Here is a 22,000-nt window from a genome sequence, read left to right as displayed (position 1 = left end):
CTCTAATTCCACTAATTTTTTTTTACAAGAAAAGAAACATTTCAAAGGTGGTAAACCTACAAGGTTAACAGGAACCAGAGTGGACAGTAGGGTAGATAAAATGGCAACAGTTTTTTTTTTTGGAACATGGAAGACAGATGCAGGTGTTAGCACTGAGGAAGCTGAGACTATAGGTGACCTCAAACATTAAAAAAAAGTCTGAGATGAAAAATAGGCCAGATGCAATTGACAGCAGATGACACACTGCAGAAGAAAATACTACTAACCCCAAAGATGTAGTAATAACTCTCCAAAATGGAAAACAGGAAAAAAAGACACAAAACAAGATCCACTGTTGCAGTTATCAATTTATTCTTCAGCTCCACATTCCCCTTTTCAGCCAGCTTTGTGCTAATGGAGGTAGACCTTATAAAAATTTCTCCTTTGGCAGCCAGCGAGCTGTCAGGGGGTGCTGGAGAGGTCTGCACAGAGGAAGGGCTCTTCCTGCTATTTCTAGTGGGGCTTGCCCTTTTTCTCCACGGCTCTGGCCTCCCAGCTTTAGTGCTAGGTTTCTGCAGGGTGTGGATTTTTCCACTTGCCTACTGCAACTCTCTGTTCCACTGAGCTTTCAACTCAGGTGGAAATGACACAAACCAAAGGGCAGAGGAGCAACATGGGACAGAAAACACTGTCAACTTAGAATCCTCTACCCAGCAGAAGTATCTTTCAAAAACAGTAATGAATACCATAAACCTGGGTTCATACATCTTCAATTTCCAAGTAATGTTCTTTACATTGGATTTTCTTCCGTCCAGTCTAGGATCCAGTCAAAGATCTTGCCTTAAATTATTAAGTCTCTTTACCCTCTTTCATTTATAGCAACCCCCACTTGTGTCTGTCATAACATTGCCATTTTTTAAGAGGTCAGGATTTTGTGCCGTCATTTCTTCATGATTAGCTCAAACAAACATTTTTGGCAAGAATAACACATCAGTGATGTGTCGAGGGCAGTGCATCGGGGCACATGAGGTTGTTTTTGTCCTGTGACTGTGATGTTAAGTTTAATCACTTTTATTAAGGCAGATTTTGAGTGCTAATGTCCCTCTTTCCCTTTTTAAATAGGGGTAGTGATAGAGGTTTGTTGTTGTTGTTGTCCTTGTTTTAATTGGAACATAAGCCCACAGCGTATAAGCTGGAACTGGCTTCCTATGCTGCTTACCTTTTGGGCCTTTGTCCCGAGTCTCGGTGGCAGCTACTTCTCTTCTCTGTGTAACAGGAGAGTGTCCATGCATCCCTGCTGGGAGTGACCCTGGGCAGGAGCAGTGCCCAGAACCCCGTCTGACCTCTTTCCTTTCTCTGTGCATCTGTGCCCTCACTGGGTCGGCAGCATTCCTGGTCTCAGGAAGGCACTTGGAGAGCATGCTTTCTGTTCCAAAGCTTCCAGCTGAGTCTCTGCCTGTCCTGCTCTGTCCACTGGGAACTTGCCTTTCTCACATTTCCACAGTGCACATGGGAGCGTTTGCCTTGATAGCCTCTGAGATCATTCTAGCCCCGGATTCCCCAATGTGATTTCCCTGGAGACTAGAAGAGAAAGGTCAGGGTTAGGGCAGGTGCTCTTAGAGCAATCATCACTGTCATAAACGTAGGATTCCACAGAACCTCCGTGCTTTCAGGATCCCACTCCTGGACAAGGCTCCCCTGGGCTCCCTCTTACATTGATTCCCCTGGAGAGCTGCTGGGGGCATAGGTGTTAGCTGGATCCCAGGACTGGGCTAGTGACACCACCGTGACCTCTGAGAGGGAGCAAGGGTGACCAGAAAGCGTGGATGCCGCTGAGCTACTCACTTGATGTGCTGTAGCCCATGGTTTTCAGACAGTGCCGTGGCAACGCATATCACCCCCTCCATTCCCAAGGAGTTCTCTTGAAGACTAGGCAGAGAAGAGTTGGAACACCGGGGTGAGCCATCAGGACAGAAGAAACACCAGAGGAGGGAACACTGCATTATCTTGTGGGGGCAGCAGAGGAGGCCGGCAGTTCTAGGGTTGATTTTATCCCAGGTGCCATAGCAACTGCTAAGTGGTGGTGTCTCGCTCCTAAGGTGGGCATCCACAAGTAGCCACATTGCCCTAACCATGAACGCAGGTTGTTTGGTTGCTTGCTTTGTTTTGGTACTCAGGATGGAGCCTGGGGCCTTCATGCTGAAAATTTGTTTTTGAGTCTGTGTCTTGCTAAGTCACTAAATAACCTAGGCTGGGCTTGAATTTGCAATTCTTCTGCCTCAGCTGCCAAAGAGCTGGGATTACAGGCATACGCCACCACACCCAATTTGAATGGAGACTTTAAATATGTTGACTGAAGCAGTTTGAGCAAACCCGACTGCAGTGGAGGTGGACTGTAATCATCAGAACAACTTGAGTCATTCCCATCAAGAGGAACAGAGGGAAGAGATCGTCCGCAGTTTATCCCATGGGATGCAGGTCTCCGCAGCCACTTACTTGAGTCTCCGGAGACTGGAGTTCACCTTCAGAGCATTCGTCAAGGCCTTAGCCCCAGCCGCTCCAATGGCATTTCCTCGTAAGCTGCCAGGGAAGACAGGAAACGTAAGGCACAGGAGTGGGCTCAGAAGTGATAGTGATGCCCTTCCAGCTGGGTCAGCAGTCACACAGGAGGTAAGGATCACTCTTTCCTCACTCCCAGGCCACAGAACAGAGCTGGGCTGTATGGAGGGGGACACACAGGCTGTAGACGACTGGCCTGAGTACCCTCATCCATCTTTTCCATTCCAGAGGAAGAAGGGCTGGGCTGGGAGAGGCGGCACTCTGCCCAGTGCACGCAGCATCCCAGGTCTGACAAGCGCAGAGGTGCCAGCCATGCCTGAAGGCCTCTCAGAGCTTGACCCCCACCCCAGGATTGGGCCTTCTCACGGAAGATGATCCGCAGCAATCGGCTGTCCCTAAGCAAGGCTCCTAGAGATGTTCAGTCAGGGCAGGGCCAACCCAGAGACAGACCAGCAACAGTGACTTGGGGAAGAGACGTGAAGCGGGAGTGAGGAAGCCGGAGCACACCTGACCTGAAGTGAGAATTGTGAAACTGACCTGTGAGTTTCTATGTAAACAGGTATTTTCCCCCATATCTGCTTCTTTTGAATCACTAGCTTGGTTTCTTTGGGCAAAAGGCTGTCACTAGAGACTGGAATACTCACTCGAGAATCTCCAGGGTTCTGTTCACAGCCAGGGCCTCCCCCAGTGCCAGGGCCCCCGGGGTACCAATGGAGGCCACCTGGAGGCTGCAAGAGGAGTTGGGATCAGTGCAGGCAGGTGGGACCCTCTTCCCTCATGTCTGCCCGGCCCGGCCTTCCTCCCTACTCTCCACCCCAGACTAGTGCTGGAAGCGGAAAAACAGCACTGAAGACTGCCGGCACCTCCCACCGACACACCAGCACCTAAGACAGAGGCCTGGCCCTGGGGGTCGCCTCCGCAAGGCTGGTGGGGATGCTCACTGTACCCCTAGTTCTTCCTGCAGAAGCTGGGCTTCCCAATTGCTGATATTAGGAAAATCAAACACACCTTCCTTGGCTGGTACAGGTGGTGTGCGGCATGAGAGGGCGGGGAAGGAGCTGGCCTTCTGGACCCCGCAACCTTCAGGGACTTACTAGAGAGCAGTGAGGGCTGTGTTCACCTTCAGCGCACTGGCCAGCGCGGAAGCTCCTTCGTCCTCGACGGCATTCTCCTGTAAGCTGAACAGGGAAGAACATGACCCCTCTGGGCAGGGGGCTGCGCCAGCACCCCAGCAGGGATGCTGGGCTTGGGGCTTCTGGATTTAATTCAGACCTCACGCACCAGTGCCCTGGGGATAACGCCCTGCTGTGCAGCCACTGTAGCCCCTGGCCTCATCATCAGCATGTCAAGGGGAGGCTACAGAAGTCTGGGTGAGCATCAGAGGCAAGCAGGAAAAGGGACATGGGGATACTGCCACTACATGTGTGGGACAAAAAGAGGGTATGCCAACAAAAAACTAACTTGAAGCCCTCAACCTCTGGGCCATTCTTGCTGGTTAAGATTTTGTTCAAATATCTTTTTCCTCTCTTCCAAACTGGAGGGAAACTGCAGGCCCTAGGCCTGTAAATGAAGTTCAGGTCAAGTGGACAGTGGCATATTTAAGGAAGCAGTTGCGTCCATTACTTGACATTTGAGTGTGCCCTGTGTGCTAGCGGTGTACGAGGCAGCAGTCACAGTTCTGACCTGTTAGAACTCAGGCAAGAGGACACAGTCATGTAAGCAGTTACGACAAGTCAAGGGCAGGCTGTGGGAAAGACCAGCAAGTCTTCTGCCCCAGGGTGGTGCCCAGAAGAAGCAGATCTAAGTAATAACCAGCAAATGAGAAAGGAAGAGGGTCTGGCACATCTCAGGAACCTGGAGAGACTGAGCTGAGATCCTGGGCTGGTGAAACACAAGGCCTGGGAGCGTGAAGGAAGCAGATCTCTGGGCGTCTTCTAAGCCACACTACAGGTTGTGCGTTGCTCTGCATGTGCTGGGCAGCCATTTAAGGACCTGACCCAGGATGGGGGCAGACAGATAATTTGGAAAGATCGCTGGCCTGCAGTATGAGGAGTGGCCGGATGTAGTGGCTGCCCGGTAAGGCAGGTGAGTGGTGCTGGAGCTGGATGGTGGCAGCTGAGGGACAGGCGGGTGGGAGGGAGACTGGGCAGGACACGGAGATGAGCGGGGAGCAGAGGCAGTGCCTCGGGTCTGCACAGCTGGCAGTGACAGGAGCTCTAGGGGAAACCAAGAAGCAGGCTTGTGGAGGAGAGGACACACCAACCGATAGCACGTGGGGGACACGGAGGGGATGTGTGGAGGAGTTCAGGAGAGGCAGCTGAGATATGGACACAACGTCCTCAGGACTCAGGTCACTGGAGCCCTAGAAAAAGAGAGCTCCTAGAAAAAGGATGCCATTCAAGAGAAGAGGGCCTAGGCCAGAGTGCTTGGGAGCCCAAGTATCTAAAAGTGGATGGGGAGAAAAGACTGAGGAGGACCAGCCAGAAAGGAGACATCCAGGAAACTACGGGAGAGGATGAGGCTCAAAAAGTTAAGCATTGAGTTACCAGGTAACCCAGCAATTCTGCTCCCTGGTCTATACCTCAGAGAAATGAAGCATATGTCCACACAGACTTTTGCACAAGTGTTAATAGTATTATTCATAACAGTCAAAATCAGTGGAAGCAACCCAAATGTCCATCAGCTGACAAATGGATAAATAAAATGTGTGTATCCACACAGTGGAATAGTTTTCAGCCACAGAAAGGGAAATATTGATACACAGTTCAACATGGATGAACGTGAAAAATACACTAAATGAAAGTTGTGCTGGGAATGTACTTAGTAGTACGTAGCATGCATCAAGATCGTGGACTTAGTCCCCTGCACACACCCATAAAATGTAGGCCACAAAAGACCACCTGTTAGATGATTTGATTTATATGAAATATCCACAATAGGCAAATCCATGGGGACAAAATAGAGTCATGGTTTCCAGGGATACAGGGAGAAGAAAATGAAAAGTGACCACTGGTATTTTTGGAGTGATAGAAGTGTTCTAAAATTGATTGTAGTGATGGTTGTACAACTCTGAATGTACACTGTTCTGGAAACCAGTGGATTATACATTTTAAATAGGCAGATTTTATGATATATGGATTTTATTTCAGTAAAGCTGAATATATATATTTTCTGGTCTGATGGCAGAGGAGGCTGTGTGCCACGGAGGTGCCTGGGGCTCTGAGTTTGCAGCTTCCCCTGCCCCTTCCCGTACACCTCGCTGGCCGTACTTACTCTAAGCTGGTCAAGCTGCTGTTGAGCTGGAGTGCTCGTCCCAGGGCCCTGGCAGCGCCCACCTGGATGAAGTTCCACTGCAGGCTGAGCAGACACAGACACGTGACCATGCAGCCCAGGGGCAGAGGCAAGGACTTTCCAGAGTGGTCTGACGGCAGGGTGAGTCTCTGCAGGATGCGGCAGGATTCCTGCAGCCGCTCTCGGGCTTGGCCCCCGGATGGTCAGCGTGTGCTCCATCAGTGGTGGCCACAGGAAGAAGCTCAAATACACCACAGAGTCTGGGTCGTCCCAGGCCTGGCCAAGGCAGCCACCTCCTAACCTGTTCTGTCTGAGGGTCAGCCTCAGAAATCAGGACCCAGGGTGGGACACAGCTTCCTGAGGCTGGCAGCCTGGGAAGATCCCTGAGACCTCAGAGAAGGGTCCTGCAAAGATAGGTTCTGGAAGGGGTGTGTGAGGGCAGGGACAGTAGACTCACTGAAGGGTCTTGAGGGCACAGTTTTCTCCCACTGCCACTGCGATGGCCTGGGCGCCCTGGTCATGGAGGAGGTTGGCTGTCAAGCTGGGATGAAGGGAAAAGAAATGAGTGAGCAGGAGCCCAGTGTGTATCCCCTTGTCCTTGGTCACCAGGAAATCCCAACCACTCTCCCTGCCAAGGACCAGTGTCTTCAGATGTTAGTTATCTGGTTCACATCCGTAGGGAACCTGTGGGCCTGACCCACAGGTCAGGAGTCTGGAGTCTTATACCAAATCACTCGCTCTCCACCCCCCACCAGTCTTGACAGAATCAGCTCAATGGGGTTGGGGCCAGGTCACGTGGCTGGTATGTGGTGGAGCAGCCCAGGGGCTCCTGCCCAACAGCGCGTCCCCACATCAACCCTTCTGAGTCCCTTCCCATGAGCTTGCTGGTTAATTCCCAGGGGTAAGACAGGCACAGTGTCATGCTGTCCTCATCCCTGTATTCACTTATACCATGATGGGGGGCTTGCGTCACGGTTATCACTAGACACCAGGTCCTCCTGCTGTGCCTCGCCACCCAGGCCCTTCTCACACCGTGTGAACTGGCGAGGGCTCTGCGGGCCTGGCCCGTTCTGTCAGAGCCCATCGATCCTGGGCGCTGGGTGAGCAAGGAGGCCATGGGCATAAACACCACCCTCACCCTCCCTGGCCCTCCACCTACTCCAGGTGCTGCAGGGTGCTGTTGCTGCTGAGAGCTTGCGCCAGGGCCTGGGCTCCCTCGGGGCTGATGGAGTTTTCCCGCAGACTGAAGAGAGAGAAAGGACCCTGAGCATCCAGCTGGGCAGTGAGGCCTCTGGCAGGAGACCGGCCCCAGATTCAGGACTTTTGGAGGCCCAGAAGCCTCTGGTGGGCCCTGGGCATCCTGAGAAATCTGGGCTGAGGGGTGAAGAAGCCCCAGCTAGCAAGCCAAGGATCTGATGGCTGGCAGCCAAGGGTCCCCACTCAGGACTTTCAGCAGCTCAGGGATGTCCAGAAGGAAAGAGGACGGGATGGCAGGACTTGGAGGTATGAAGGGCAAGAGGCCGGCGAGGATACTTGGGTACCTGATGATGGAAAGGAAAGGAACAGCAGAGCAGCCCCTGAGGGGCCACAACTGTCCCCTCCCCTCCTGAGCAGAAAGAGGGACAGGGTGTCCTGCTCCAGCACCAAGCCTGCCCAGCCGTAGATACCCCATCAGCAGATTTCCCAGCCCCAGACTCCCTGCTCAAAGGGCGGCCCTGGGTGGACTTACTTGAGGCTGAGGAGGGTCTGGTTGGCACACAGGGCCCCCATGAGCGCCGCTACTCCCGCATCGCTGATGGAATTGCTCTGCAGGCTGTGGACAGAGGACGGGGCACCCTTCGTATGGGGTCCCAGGACCTGGAGAGAACTGCCCAGTCCAGCCTGGGACCACAGGCACTGGGTTCTTAGGCATTTGGGGGGCCCAGAATCTGCTCTTCTCATCCTGTTTCCCACCACCCCAGCTTTTAGCCTTTGCCACATCAGGGCAGGTGGCTTAGCACAGCTCCCAAGGTTTGGACTCTGCCTTCACCTGGGGGCTCCAAATGTCCTCAGAGAATGGCTTGTTGGTTCTGTGGCCCAGAGAAAGTGGTGCCACAGAGTCACCCCAGTGTGGCAGCCCCACCTCGCCAGGGCTGCTACGGCTGACCCTTCAGCCACCTGTGCTCATTTACCAAGGGCACACAGAGCTTAACGTTCTGAAAACTCTATAGCCAACCCCAACCCCTACTACCCAGAGAAATGGGGCCGGTGGGGTGGGGAAGGGTGGATGGAGGGCAAAGACTGAGACCAGAGTATGCCCAGGGCTAGGGTTGGTAGGGTGCTGGCTGGCAGTCCTCCTCCAGAAATAACATTCCACCATCTGCTGGAGGAGACCCCAGGGGTAACTGTCACCCATGGAGGGAGGTCAGGCAGACTCACTCCAGGCTCAGCAGGCCCTGGTTCACCTTTAGTGCCTCAGCCAGGGCCTGGGCACCTCCATCGCCAATGCTGTTACTGGAGAACCTGCAAGAGATAGATAGATGGTGCTGAAGCAGTGGGGTGGAGCCGGGCCTAGGAATTGTCTCAAGAGGGCTGGTGCGGTTTGCTCTGCCTGAGTCCTGTTCATCTGTAATCTCAGCAAGTAACCACTCTCTACCTGAAAGAGATCGAGGTAGGAAAGGCCCCTTTGACTACCTGGGAATGGCAGGGGGCAGGGGGCAGGGGGCAGGGGGCAGGGCCCACCCATGCTGAGATGTGTTTGCAGTACTTTATCTGAAGGCAAGAAATGCTGTTTTCTTTTGCCAGCGGGAAAGGCAGTGAAGTGTGAGCCTTAGAAGGTTGGGCTTCACGCCGTCATGGAATTCTGGGTCTCCATTCTTCTAGTCCAGTGCTTTGGAGTCTTAAACCAGCTACCCTACTTCCACACATCCATCCATCCATCCACCTGTGCACTCACCCACTCATCTGTCCCTCCAATCATCCGTTTACCTATCCTGCCATCCACTCATCCATGCCCATCCTTACAAATATGTAAGATGTGCTGGGCATCGAGAATACCAATTTGCCCTTCTGCGTGTCTCACATGAGCTCCTTCAGACTCCTGTTCTGCTTCAGGGCTTCTGCCATCTGCTGAGCCCCCAGGGGCCCGATGATGTTCTTCTGCAGGCTGTGGGAGATGAGAGGGGCCCATCAGCACAGCTGGCGTAGCCATGCCCGGGCCCAGGGCAGCCTGGGTTCAGAGCGAGAGGTCAGAGATGGTAGAGTGCCCTCTCTGTTTATCTCGGCAGCAGGAAGGGCCTTGCCTGGGATCCGGTGATGTAATTATATTGGAGAGTAAGGGACAAGGGCAACTGGAGCTCCCTTCTAAGGTATCAGAACGCAGGGACCAGCAACCTCCCAAGTGAGAACTCCCGTGCTCAAGTCCTGCTGGACCCTCACAGACAGTCCGCCCCCTTCTAGTCCAGACAGCAGCCTGCCTCCCACCTCAGAATCCTCCCTGGGGGAGGTCGCTGGAGGACATGCAAGCCAGTGTCTTGCATGTGTAAAGCTAAATACCAACCTTAAAATAATGTAATCTTCCAAAAAAGAAAGAGAACCCCTCCTCTTTCTTAAAGTATTTCCTTAAAGTAAATTGAGATTGCAAATCCTTTCTCTGTCCCTCTGAGATGCATTTAAGTCTCTTTAGGAGTTTCTTTGGCTCCCTGCCAGTTTCACAATCCTGGAATGTCTTTCTCAGGGTCTTCCTAGGGCCCTGGCGCCCCCTCTCCAAAGGTAAACACAACGCAAGCTTGGGCCCTTGCCTCCCTGTGCTGTGGGAATTACCCTGCGTGCCCGGCTCTGAGTTGTGAAGCACTTGCTTATCATCTAGATAGGAGGTTTATTTTTCCCCCTTTGGAGAAAAGCAATTTGGAAACACAGATGACCACCCCAATGATCTGGTGAATTTAGAATAAGCTATGTGTGACAAATGGTGCCGTCATGTCCTTTAGAGGACAAGTTACAGTGGTATTTACCTTGAGAACATGCGTGGGATGGGTTGCGTCTGTTGGGAAACAGAAAAGGGGGGCATTTTTTGTGTCTCTGAAGCCTCATTGGTGGTTGCCTGTGATGCCCACTGCAGTCACTTTAATGCTAATTCAACACTAAAACTGTTCTGTTTTTTCCTACAGCTGTGGAGATTTTCTTGGTTGGCAGGAGGTTTTATTTTCAGTAACTTTTCCACACCTATTCTCTGGAAAAGTAGCGGGCAGCAAGTTTTCCAGCCAGTAAGCCTCAGGACTGCTCCATCCATTCCTCCTTGCAGGAAGGGCAGAGGCCAAACCTGAGAGAGAGGGGACGCGAGGGGGGGGGGCAGCTCCACTTACTGCAGCGCAGAGAGCATCTTGTTGGTGGCCAAGGCCTCAGCCATGGACCTGGCACCATCGTCCTTAATCGCGTTGCTCTGGAGGCTGTGGAGGAGAAAAGGACACGTCACCAGCCGAGGACAGAATAGCTAGAGTGGCTTGAACCCACTTCCGGGGGTGGCAAGGGCATGCACCACCACAGGCCAAGAGGCCTTGGGGGCACAGGAGGGGCAGCAGGGACCTCGGTGAGAAAAGGCGCTGACCATCATGTGCCCTCCCCACTGCTAACCACACAGGAAAAACAGCTGGTCCCTCCCACGTGGGGTCCCTGAGCACTTGCCTGCCCACAGGGAGAAAGGTACTTAGGCTAGCTGGATCAAACAATAACCAGGACAGCAATCGCCTTCATTATAGCTGAGTCACATGGCTCAAGTATTGGTTAGGATGGGAGAAATAAGAATTCTAAACACTGCTGGTGGGAATGTAAGTGGTCTAGACTCTATAAAAAGTAGTCTGCAGTTCCTCAAAAGCAATTCTATTCCTAGGCATATACCCAAACGAACTGAAAATAGGTGTTTGAATGCTTACACACAATAGCCAATACTTATTCACAACAGCCACAAGGTGGAAACAATCTAAATGCTCATCATCTGATGAATAAAACTGATCCATTAAAGTAGAATATTATTCAGCCATAAAAATGGAGTGAAGTAATGATTCACAGTACAATATGGACAGACCTTGAGAACATTATGCTAAGTGACGGAGACGGAATTAAAAGGTCTTATACTGTGATTCTGTTTGCATTAAATGGCCAGAATAGGTAAATCCATGCAGGCAGGAAGCAGATTAGTGCTTACAGGGGGTGGGGGATGGGCAGTAACTGCTAATGGGTACAAGGTCTCCTTTGTGGGTGATGAAAACATTTTAGAACTAGATAGAGGTGATGGTTATGCAACATGAGTGTCCTAAATGCCAGTGAACTATATACCTCAAAATAGTAAATGTTGGAGCTCCAGTGGCACAACTAGTAAGCACATGGTATTTATACAAAATAGTAAATGTTATGTGAATTTCACCTTGGTAACAATAAATAAACAGCAGAGCAGTGGTACCCACTCAACTACAAATAGATATAACCACAGACTCCTAAAAGTCACACTGAATGTTGGAACCTTCTGGAAGAAAGGCTATTTGATGTCCCAGAAAGCACTTCAGGTGACGAGTCTGATATCACAGCTTGGTAAATGTACAGAGGCATAAAGAGGAGGGAAGAGCTGGAACCTGAACTTTACTTAGGATACAAACTCCCTGGCATGCCAGGCCCCCCATTCTGAACCATCTCCCACTCTACAGGCACGGGAGGCACTCCTGGGCGCACGGGCAGGGGGCAGGAAGCGCATACCTCAGAGAGGTCAGAGTGCGGTTAATCTTCAGAGCATCAGCCAGTGCCTTGGCTCCCTGGGGCCCGATGGTGTTACTGCGGAGGCTGGTGGAACCAAGACAGAAAAGTGACTCCCCAGCTGGGCAGGAGGGACCAACATTACACTGACTTTGAATTTAGGATCCTTGATTTCAGGTTTAGTGGGCCCAGGACAGAGCTCCTCAGCTAGGTGAACAAGAAGGAGATTCCCAAGGTAGCCCCACATGATGGGGAAAGGGGAGCAAGACCTGCGGGCCTGCAGCTGTGAGCCAAGTGTGGAGGTGAGGAGAAGGCTGGGCCCCGCTTCAGGGCTGAAAATCGAGTGCCTCCTGGGATGAGGCTCAACAGTCAGGCAGGCATTGTGACTTGGCTTGCTCAGCTGTCGTGAGAGGAGGACATGTCTACCCAGAAGGCCGTGCGGTCTGCGGGAGCCCAGGGACTGGGAACTTGCTCTACATGGGGTAGGGTTCCCTGCCCAGAGCCTCCCACGGGCTGAACCTGGAGTGTCATTTCATACGAGAGGAGATGGTTCGAAATTCTCCTCATTCCAGCGGGCTTTTGTGTCCTACTTACTCCAGAGTAGTCAGACTTCTGTTGACCAGGAGGGATCTGGCAAGAGCTTTGGCGCCTTTGTTACTGATCTGGTTCTCAGCCAGGCTGCTCAAGGGAAAGGAGAGGGTAGTTACTTCAGATACATGAATCTCACTGCTGCCTCATCAACGTCATGCCCATGATTAAACCCACCGTTTCCTCAATATCATCAGGGCCTGCCCATGCGTGGAGACAAGGGGAACCCAGAGCAGAAAGCCAGGCATGGGCAGGCCCTGAGCCTGGGCAAGTACAGCCAGAGTGGCCAGCAGACCCATTCCCTGGTGAAGGGTCCCAGGCAAAGTTAGGCCACAGTCCTTCAGAACAGCTTCTGCACAGATGCACAGTAAAGAGATCAGGCAGTTACCGAGGCCAAAAGTGTGATGGCAAAATGGCTCTCAAAATAAACCAAAAAAAGGACCAAAAACTGATGTGCAGCGTTTGCTGATTTCCGTGGTGTAAATACTCCCACCCTGACCAATGTTAACAGTCCCAGCTTGCAGAAATCCTGAAACTCTAACAAGCAGCTCTCTTGAACTTATACAAGAGTCCAGCACACTACTGACCCTCACTCTCCTCCTGTGCAAAACTGCAAATAGTAGATTTACCAGAAGACTAAGTTTGAAGTTAGAAATGAAAAAGGGCACCTCAGCTAGACGTGATGGAGCACACCTGTAATCTCAGCACCCGCAGGGCTGAGGTAGGAGAATCATGGTGAGTTCAAGGCCAGCCTGGACTACATAAGTGAGTTCGAGGCCAGCCTGGGCTACATAGGTGAGTTCGAGGCCAGCTCGAACTACATAAAAGAGGCTCCGTCTGCAAAAAAAAGGTATCTCTTCCCTTTGAAAGGGCGATTCCAGTGATCTGCAGATAGATAGTGTATCCTCTTCCAGAAATGTTCTGTTGAAGCTGCTTTGTAGTTTTCTGGGCATTCAGCCCAGGAGATACAGTTATTCAATTAAAACTCCCAGGCTGGAACTTTTCAAGCTACATTCCAAGGGCCCCTCAGGATCCCAGGGGAAACCTTCACAGGTAAGGCAGGGTCAGTGGCATGTGTCTATAATTCCAGCAACTTGAGAGGCTGAGGCAGGAAGATCACAAGTTCCAGGCCAGCCCAAGCTATTTAGTGAGGCTCTATGTCAAAATAAAAAGGGTTGGGGGTGTAGCTTAGTGGTAGAGGGCTTGCTGAGTATGTAGGAAGCTCTAGGTTCACTACTATATGGCCAACAAAACAAAGTAACAACTTCAGGGACCAAGAGGAGGACGGAGAAACCAAGTAGGCAGGACTCTGAGACGCCCGCATCCCGTCTTGTAATCCTAACAGCTTTCCTTCTGTTTTTCTTATTGAGGTTCTGCCTATGTATCCATTTTTTTTTTTTTAATATTGGGGATTGTTGAACCCAGAGCCTTTGCATTAAGCTACCGTCCCAGCCCTCTTCTATTCTTTATTTTGAGACAGACTTACTAAGTCATTAAACTGCCCATGCTGGGCTTGACCTTGTGGTCCTCCTGCCTCGACCTCCCAGAGTGCTGGGATTACAGGTGTGTGCCTTCAAACTGGCTTGTATCACTTTTTTACAACAGAGTTCTATGCTTAAAGTTTTGAAAATCACCCAGCCCACCTTCTACGTAAATGCTCTCACATTCTAGACAGTCTCTGTCACCCAGGACTTGCAGGATGTTTCATAAGCAGCCAGATGTTTTCTGCAGTCTACTTTGCTTGGACACTGCAGATGGGAAGGTGGTATGAGGACCAGATGTTGTAGGGGGAGCATGTATTTGAAGAAGTATTTGGCTTTGTTCAGTATAATTTGGGGGCACTATCTTGCCTCCTGTAAGCAAAACTAAAAGTTGACTATTTTATCATGTGCTAAAAATACTGGAGGGTCCCAGCAGCTCAGCCGTGAAGTGTTGGAGGTCCTGAGCACATTCTCGACAGCAGCTTACCTTCTTTTTCAGGCTCACTGGCTTTTGCTATTTTTGTTGTTGAATGATTCCAATCACATATAAAGCTTTTAAGAGTTTGTGTGAAAAAAATACTAGAAGTTCCCACGAAGGAAAAATATTAATGAGAATTTGTCATGATCATTTTTCTTTTCAACCTTTTGCTAACAAGGCAAAGGTAATCCTGCTAGAATAGCCAGGTGCCTGACACTGAAATAACTCATTTAAGCCTCACAGTGAAAAAGCTCGGCTCTTGAGGGAACCTGCTGCAGTTTACCTCCCAGTGCGATGTATGGTGGAAGGCGTGGGCCACACAATCATCTTGGCCCCAGAGCTGCTGCGGGCTGAGGTCAGCCAGGCTGGTGGTCAGGGACACCTTTGTGACCGAGCTCCAGTGAGGTCCTCCAGTGCCCAGGCCGGGATGGGCTTCCCTGGTGGGCAGTGCTTCCCGCGCACTGTCACTTGTGGTTCTGGGAGAAGGAAGGACCTCTGTGGGACCTCATGGGAGAGGACGTGGGAAGCTCGTGTCTGGTCCTTCCTGGTCCTGCCCCACATACCTCGTGCTTCTCCTGTGCCCTTTAGTGCAGTGAAGCATAGCTGTAATAGCATTTCTCAGCTCTCAGTACTAGCAAAATTAAGATGAAGACTATTTCAGAACCTGGAGGCTTGTGTGAAGATGAAAATTACTCCCTGGGTCCTATTCGCCAAAATCACCTCTCTGCTTCTCCAAATGCCACTGTATGTCTTCACATCTATTGAACTATGAGCCATGTTCCTCAGGTCTGGAGATGTTATTCCAGGGGAGAGTCATAAGCATTTAAGTGAGCATAGAAACTTATATCTAGTGATAACATGAAAGATGTGATTCTTAATTCAAAATTTTAAAAAGTAATTTCACGTTAAATTTTATTGAAATTAAAATCAAAACTTATCAAATTAACATTTCCAAGTCCTGTGCCCTGACTATTGTTTGAGAGCAAACGCAGAGAGGTGTTTAGAGAGACGATGCCTGGGGCCTAGGGGCAGATGCGCTCCTGTGTCTGCGACAGTGCCTGGCCTCATCTGTTACTTCTCTCTTCCCACAGATGAGGTACCTGAGCCTCGGCACTTTCAACAATGGGCAGGAACAAGCAGGCCGCATCGTGAGCCACTGGCTGCAGGTGCCTCTGCTGGAGGCCTCTGAGCTGAGCAGGGCAGATGACGGGACGGTGGTCCCGTACCCACAAGACAGGTGGGCAGCCTGGGCGGGCTGTGGGGTCAGTGTTACCTGATCTTCTGAATGCGACAGTCCTTCCCGCTCAGCATGCTGCCCAGTAGCTCCATCACGGGGTCCTGGAACTGATTGGCATCCAGCCTGGGGCGGGGGGAGCAGTGCCAGTGAGCAGTCTCGCTGACCCTGGCGGGGCAGGACCCCGCTGGCTCCTGTCCATCACACCACAGCCCCGCCACGCGGCTCAGAGACCTGTGCTCAGCCTGTGATGCTCAGACTTTCCTGCTCCTGGGGCTGCTTCCAAACCCCATGGGCTACGCATCTCTACAGGACACCATTTGCCAGCTGGCCTACTTCTGAGGGTGCATAGACCCTTCTCTGGTCCCAAATGACCCTCTCCCTGGACTTTCAAACCCCCTTTCTAAGGTTCAGAGCAGTGTGCAGAGTACAGGCTGAGGATCTGTTCAGAGGTGCAGCTTCTGTCAACCTGGACAACTCAGAGGGCATTATGGTTCGTGTCTCCCAAACAGATACACTGAAGTCCTGACCTCTAGTGCCTAAAGAATGTAGCCTTACTGGGCCTGGTGGCACACATCTGTAATCTGAGCACAACGGGAAGCTGAGGCAGGAAGACTGCAAGTTCGAGCCCAGCTTGGGCATCTTAGTGACTTAGATGGCTTCAAAATTAAAAGAAGAAAAAAAAAAAAGCACTGGGGATGTAGCTCAGTGCAAAGACCCTGGTTTTAATCCCCAGACTGGGGGGTAGGGGGTGGGGAGAACACAGCCTCATCTGGAAATAGGCCTGTTGCTGATGTAATAGTTAGAGGAGGTCATACAGAGAGGGGCGGCCTGCAGGCCAGTATGATCGTGTCCTCACAGGAGAGACAAGCACCGGGTGAAGACAGACACGGAGAAGAAGGCCATGTGACAACAGAGACTGAGACTGGAGGGAGGAGGCAGCTACCAGCCAAGGAGCCCTGAAGGTTGCCAGCCAATGCCAGGATCTAGAGATGCTGGAAGGACGCCCCACCCCGCTGCCATCCGTGATCTGGGAGCCTTGATTTCAGCTTCTGGCCTCCAGAACTGGGAGGGAATGGCCCGCTGTGTTGTCACCCTGTTCAGTTTTGGAACTGCTATCGTGCCCCAGTAACTAATGCAGAGAGGGATGAGGGAGTAAGGAAGCCTTCCGGGTCCTCTGCCTGCTTCTCCGCCCCCACGGCCTGCACCCCAGCTCATGCCCACCTGAGGCTCTGACAGTAGAGCAGCTGGGGCAGCAGGCTCTGGAGGACACCCTGCCCAAGGCCCAGGGACAGGTCAGCCTCCTGGGCACAGATGTCAGACACTTGCAGGAGGTAGGCCAGAGCGGCACGGTGCGAGGGGCCGGTGAGACTGGCCAGGGCACCGCTGCCCATGGCCTCTGCCACGTTGCGGGCCAGCTCTGTGCGCCGCAGCTCCTGGAGGCAGTAGAGGACATTGACGGCACGGGCACACACGGCTGTGTTGGGGCGCAGGCAGCCCTGCAGAAGCTCGGCCACTTGAACTTGGTAGCCCTGGTGCTCGCCCTGGGTCAGCAGGAAGCCAGCCAGCAGGGCATTAACCCTGGGCGACAGGAGACCCGAAAGAAAGCGCAGGAACACGTCCAGCCGCCCGTCCTCGGCCTGCATGGCCCGCTGCGCAGCGCTCCTAAAGTGTGTGAGGAAGCCCAGCCTGGGCCAGGACATGCCACTCTCAGTGAAGAGGTCGAAGATGGCCCTCCTGGATGCACTGTAGTAATATGCAGCCGCCAAAAACTCCTGCAGGGACAGGTGGATGAAGCAGTAGGCCACTGAGGAGACCAGCGTCTCCTCCCGCTGCAGGAAAAAGCTGCACAGGGCACCCTGCAGCACAGCCAGGTCCACACCGAATGCCTTCATGTCCTGCTCATAAAACACGAACTTTTTCTTCACTAGCCCGTGGAAGGCCATCCGGCCCAGTGTCCCCACCATCTTGCGGCCGCCATGGGCCACCTGCTCAATCCGGGGGCTCACCCTGCCCCTCTCCGTCCCCTCCCCGCTGAGCGCCATCCTGAAGTACCACGAGTAGAGCTCACACAGGGTCTGTGGAGGCCACAGCTCTGGGTCCTGGGGTGCTGGCCTGCTGCGGCCCAAGTGACCCAGCACCATGCCCACGAGCCTGCAGAAGGCTGGGACTGTGCACATTAGATACAGGGCCCTGTCGGCCTGCATCTGGCCCAGGACCTGGCCCACAAGGGTCTTGTCCTCGGGGAACATCTGCTCCAAACACCCCTTCATCTCCTCCTCAGTAAAGCCCCGGATCTCAGTCATCCGGTCCACTAGGCCTCCTGGGATCTGGCCAGCTGCTCCGGGACGAGAGGTGATCCAGACAGAAACTTCTGGGAAGAGGTTGCCCCGGACAATGTTGGTGACCAGCTGGTCCACTTGGATCTCCCTCTTTGGGTCTGTGCAGGCCACAGTGTTGGAGAAGTCCAGAGGCATCTTACACTCATCCAGGCCATCGAGGACCAGGAGGACTCTGGCTGGGGCTGTCACTGTCAGGCAGGCCTCCCCGACATTTGGGAAGACGGAGCGGATGAGTCTCTCGGCAGACAGCTTCTCGTGGGCATTGAGATCCCGGAAGGTGAAAGGCAACACCAGAGAGAAGTCCTGGCTGAGCTGCCCGCGGGCCCAGAGGTGGACAAAGTGCCTTACCAAGGTGGTCTTGCCCATGCCGGCCACCCCAACAGTGATGGAGATGCGGGGCGGGATGGACACCCGGGATAGAGGCAGGAAGAGCCTGTCCAGGGTGATGGCCCTGGCGGGGCGCTGGCCCCCCCGTGTGGCCTCCACCTGCGTGAAGTCGTGCTCCCGCAGCTGCAGGTCACTCAGGCCCTCCACCAGCAGCAGACTGGCCAGCCGGTGCACAGGGCTGCCCAGCTCCAGGGTGCCTCCCACTCTGCCCAGCAGGGCCTCGAGGTGCCGGCGTATCCTTGAGTCTGCAGACGTAAGCCAGGAGGAAGACAGGTAAGGTTTGGGCCGGGGGAGAGGACCCAGGTCTCCCCTCTGTCAGCCTCCCATGTGGCTCTTACCATTGCTATGGAGTCCTAGTGGGGAGTCGGGTGTCCCATCAGGGGTCTGCAGGGTCTGACCACCTTGACTGCTCTTCCAGGGCAGCAGATCCACAAGAGCCTTCATCTGCTCGGCTGGAGAACCAGTGCCATGGGCCTGGCTGGCCTCTCCTCCCGTCCACACCTCCTGCTTCCTCATGGAGTCCCGGATGGTGGTCAGGAGCTGCGCCCCAGGACAGTGAGTGAGCGCCAGGAACAGGGCGGGAATTCCTTCCTCTCTTCCCAGTCCGGCCCCATCTCTATGAAGGGGCCAGAGGGCTAATTGCTCCTGCACATTGAGAATAATTATGTGGACACAGGAGCCAACTGGACAGGACCTGGACCTCTGGGTTCCGACCCTGGCTCTGCCACTTACCAGCTGGGTGACCCTGGGCAGGCTGCGTCACCTCTCTGCACTTTGCTGTCCTCATTTGTAACCTGAAAATGGTAGTGAGGTTATGAGCGGTTGGCCCAAAGGAGAGAGAAATGAAAGTGGCCTGTGTGGAAAGGGTGAGCGGGGCTGATTCCAGCTGGCTGATGTTCTGGGGAAGGCAAAAGGGTGGTGAAATGGAGACAGAGACAAGGTCAGTGTTGCTAGGACCGGCAAGGAGCACAGAGGACACTTAGGGCGGCGACGCTACTCTGTGTGACGCTGTCGTGGTAGAACACATCAGTGTGTCCAGGCCCACACAATCCAACACCAGGAGGGACTCTAGTGTGGACCATGGACTTTGGGTGATGGCGCCCCGCAGTGTAGGTCCATCAGCGGTAGCAGCCGGACAGCTCGTGGGGGGGGTGTTCTGTGGAGGATGTGGGAGGGGGCGGGGGAGCATGGGAGGTTGGTAGTTCTCCACCAGGTGTCCTGTGAAATAGCTGGGCGTGGTGGCACACGCCTCTAGCCCCAGCACTCTGGAGGGCTGGGGTAGACGGTCACAAGTTTAAGGTCAGCCTGGGCAACTTGGCAAGATCCTACCGAAACTACAAATATTTTTTAAAGGGCTGGGACGTAGCTCAGTGTTAGAGTGCTTGTTTAGCATGGGAAAGATCTTAGGTTCAATCCCCAGTAACATTTAAAAAAAAATAAACGCAAGCAACCCACTCAGGACCCCTTCTGTCTATCTTAGATGCTTTCTTTCCCCCAAAACATATTCTGCTCTTAATCTCCATTGTTCCTAGAATCCATTCTTCAATTTTAGAGAACACAAACTCATGTTGGACACCTAGCAGGTTGGGAGTCATATGTCCCCTATATCAATATTGCATGGCAAAAATAAAACAGTATTTACTTGCCCAATACACTTTGACAGTAAAAATACATAAACTGCCGGGTGTGGTGGTGCATGCCTGTAATCCCAGCACTCGAGAGGCTGAGGCAAGAGGATCACTGTGAGTTTGAAGCCAACACAATCTCAAAAAAAAAAAAAAAAAAGTGCTCTGAAAAGTAAAGTTCTTTTGTTTAATTTAAGAAAGAAGGACGAGTGAGAAGGGAGGGCAACTGCCTCTCAGGGGAGCAGCACGGTGCTTCTCTTAGTTTTCCTGGGACTCTCTGGAAGCATGGGGGTCCCACCTGCTTGCTGCTGGGGACAGTGATGCAGAGATGCCAACAGGGAGAGCAACACCATGTCCCACCTACACACACCCCTCACCTCCTTGGTGCCAAGGGTGGCTGCCCCATCTGCACCTCTCCCCGCCCCCTGCATGCAGCCCAGATGGATACTGAGAACTCCAAACCCGCTCCCACCATCCATCCCTCCTTACCATGCACAGGGGTCACTGCTGTCCCCTCAGCAGGGCTCCAAGGACTTGGGGGTGGGGGTCAGCCACCTGCTGTCTATGGTTCTAGGAGAAAAAACATAGTGTGGGATCAGCTGAGACACAGCCCATTGTTCCTGGTACAGCTCCCCATTAAAAATGACCCATGTGTAGGCAGACCCAAGATAGCGGAAACAGCTGTACTTCCAGAAGTGTTATACAGACTTAACGTAGTCCCAATCACAACACCAAAACCATTCCCCAGAGACCTAGAGAAAGCAGTCCTAAAGTTCATATGGAACCAGAACAGATCTAGAATAGCAAAAGCAATTCTGGGCAATAAAGGCAAGGCAGGGGGGCATCACAATTCCTGACTTGATATTATACTACAAAGCTCTTGTGATAAAAATGACATGGTACTGGCAAAAACAGACAAACAGAAAAACAGACCCAAGGATCAGTGGAACAGAATAGAAGATGAAGAAACAACTCTAAGCACACTAGCTACCTTATCTTTGACAAAGGGGACAAGTCCCTTTCCTGAAGGAAATATAGCCTCTTTAATAAATTATGCTGGGAAAATTGGCTTTCCACATGCTGAAGATTAAACCTAGACCCGTATCTCTCACCATGCACTACATTAAAATTGAAATGGATCAAAGATTGAAATATTAAAATAGAATAACTTCATCTGCTGGAAGATAAAATAGGTAGAACTCTTGAAAACATCAGTATAGGCAAAGACTTTATGAACAAAACCCCAGTTGTACAGGAAATCTTACAAAGAATCAAAAAATGGATCACATTAAATTAAAAGGCTTCTGGCTGAGCTTTCTAATGGTGGCACACACCTGTAATCCCAGCACTTGGGAGGCTGAGGCAAGAGGATCGCTGTGAGCTTGAGACCAGCCTGGGCTACAAAGTGAGCTCAAGGCCAGCCTGAACTGCATAGCAAGACCCTGTCTCAAAAAGACAACAACAACAAAAAGAATATATAAAGAACTCAAAAAAATCAGACCCCTCAAATTTAAAGACTCAGTCAAAAAATGGGCATCTGAGATGAATATACACTTCTCAGATGAAGTACAAACCACAAATAAATACATTAAAAACGTTCAACATCACCAGTTAAGGGCCAGGGTTATAGCTCAGTGGTACAGCACCTGCCTGACAAATGCAAGGTCCTGAGTTTGATTCCCGATACAAACAAAAAAAAATCACTAGTCATTTGAGAAATTTAAATTAAAACAACACCAAGAGATTCCATCTCACTCCAGAAAGAATGGCTATAATCAAGAAATCAACCAATAACAAATGCTGGTGAGGATGTGAGGAAAAAGGAACCTTTTCCACTGGAGGCAGTGTAAATCGGTACAACTCATATAGAATTCAGTATGGAGATTCCTCAAAAAACTACAACTAGAGTTTCCATTTGACCCAGCTGTGCCCCTTCTAGGTATCTTTCCAAAAGAGTTAAAGTCATCATACCACAGTGATACCTGCACAGTCATGTTTATAGCAGCACAACTTATAAAAGTTAAACCTTGGAAACAGCCCACGTGCCCTCAACAGATGAATGGATAAAGAAGCTGGTATTTATATACAGTGGAGTACTACTCTCCACAGTCAGCACTGCTACTCCGTAGCAGTACGTTATGGCGAAGTACTGCTTTGCCAAAAAGAAGGATAAACCTGAGACATTTTTAGGTAAATGGATGCCTCTCAAAACCATAATCTTGAGCTGGGCATGGTGGCGCACACTTGTAATCCCAGCACTTGGGTGACTGAGGCAGGAGGATCGCTGCAGTTCCAGGCAGCCTGGGCTACAA

The 22,000-nt window shown here is 51.9% G+C and overlaps 1 protein-coding gene and 1 long non-coding RNA gene across 4 annotated transcripts in view; one reads left to right on the top strand and one right to left on the bottom strand.

Annotated features, from left to right (window-relative positions):
• Positions 1–329: 329 nt before the first annotated feature.
• The window catches only part of Nlrc3 (NLR family, CARD domain containing 3), a 39,041-nt gene continuing 17,370 nt past the window's right edge, over positions 330–22,000 (bottom strand). The window contains exons 2-20 of one of the 3 annotated variants that reach the window (XM_013517686.1): positions 20,178–20,258; positions 18,796–18,857; positions 18,402–18,603; positions 16,559–18,308; positions 15,374–15,460; positions 12,148–12,231; positions 11,557–11,640; positions 10,173–10,256; positions 8,891–8,974; positions 8,248–8,331; positions 7,559–7,642; positions 6,989–7,072; positions 6,287–6,370; positions 5,812–5,895; positions 3,633–3,716; positions 3,183–3,266; positions 2,476–2,559; positions 1,825–1,908; positions 330–1,560 (exon numbers count right to left, since the gene is read on the bottom strand). In XM_013517686.1, the coding sequence (XP_013373140.1) occupies positions 1,470–1,560; positions 1,825–1,908; positions 2,476–2,559; positions 3,183–3,266; positions 3,633–3,716; positions 5,812–5,895; positions 6,287–6,370; positions 6,989–7,072; positions 7,559–7,642; positions 8,248–8,331; positions 8,891–8,974; positions 10,173–10,256; positions 11,557–11,640; positions 12,148–12,231; positions 15,374–15,460; positions 16,559–18,308; positions 18,402–18,579 (3,198 nt within the window). In that variant the 5' untranslated portion in view covers positions 18,580–18,603; positions 18,796–18,857; positions 20,178–20,258 and the 3' untranslated portion in view covers positions 330–1,469. Of the gene's footprint in view, positions 1,561–1,824; positions 1,909–2,475; positions 3,051–3,182; positions 3,267–3,632; positions 3,717–5,811; positions 5,896–6,286; positions 6,371–6,988; positions 7,073–7,558; positions 7,643–8,247; positions 8,332–8,890; positions 8,975–10,172; positions 10,257–11,556; positions 11,641–12,147; positions 12,232–14,383; positions 14,570–15,373; positions 15,461–16,558; positions 18,309–18,401; positions 18,604–18,795; positions 18,858–20,177; positions 20,259–22,000 lie in introns of those variants that run through there. The other 2 variants (XM_013517688.1, XM_013517687.1) reach the window with 2 other exon arrangements.
• The window catches only part of LOC102022971, a 22,004-nt gene continuing 18,247 nt past the window's right edge, over positions 18,244–22,000 (top strand). The window contains exons 1-2 of the long non-coding RNA XR_262138.1: positions 18,244–18,336; positions 18,482–18,622. This is a non-coding gene — a long non-coding RNA (uncharacterized LOC102022971). The remainder of the gene's footprint in view (positions 18,337–18,481; positions 18,623–22,000) is intronic.

The sequence above is a fragment of the Chinchilla lanigera genome, unplaced genomic scaffold (assembly GCF_000276665.1).
Source record: "Chinchilla lanigera isolate Chin_1 unplaced genomic scaffold, ChiLan1.0 scaffold00041, whole genome shotgun sequence".
In the NCBI taxonomy this organism is placed as follows: Eukaryota; Metazoa; Chordata; class Mammalia; order Rodentia; family Chinchillidae; genus Chinchilla; species Chinchilla lanigera.
The sequence above is the reverse complement of the archived record's forward strand: the minus strand, read 5'-3'. Positions and strand labels throughout refer to the sequence as shown.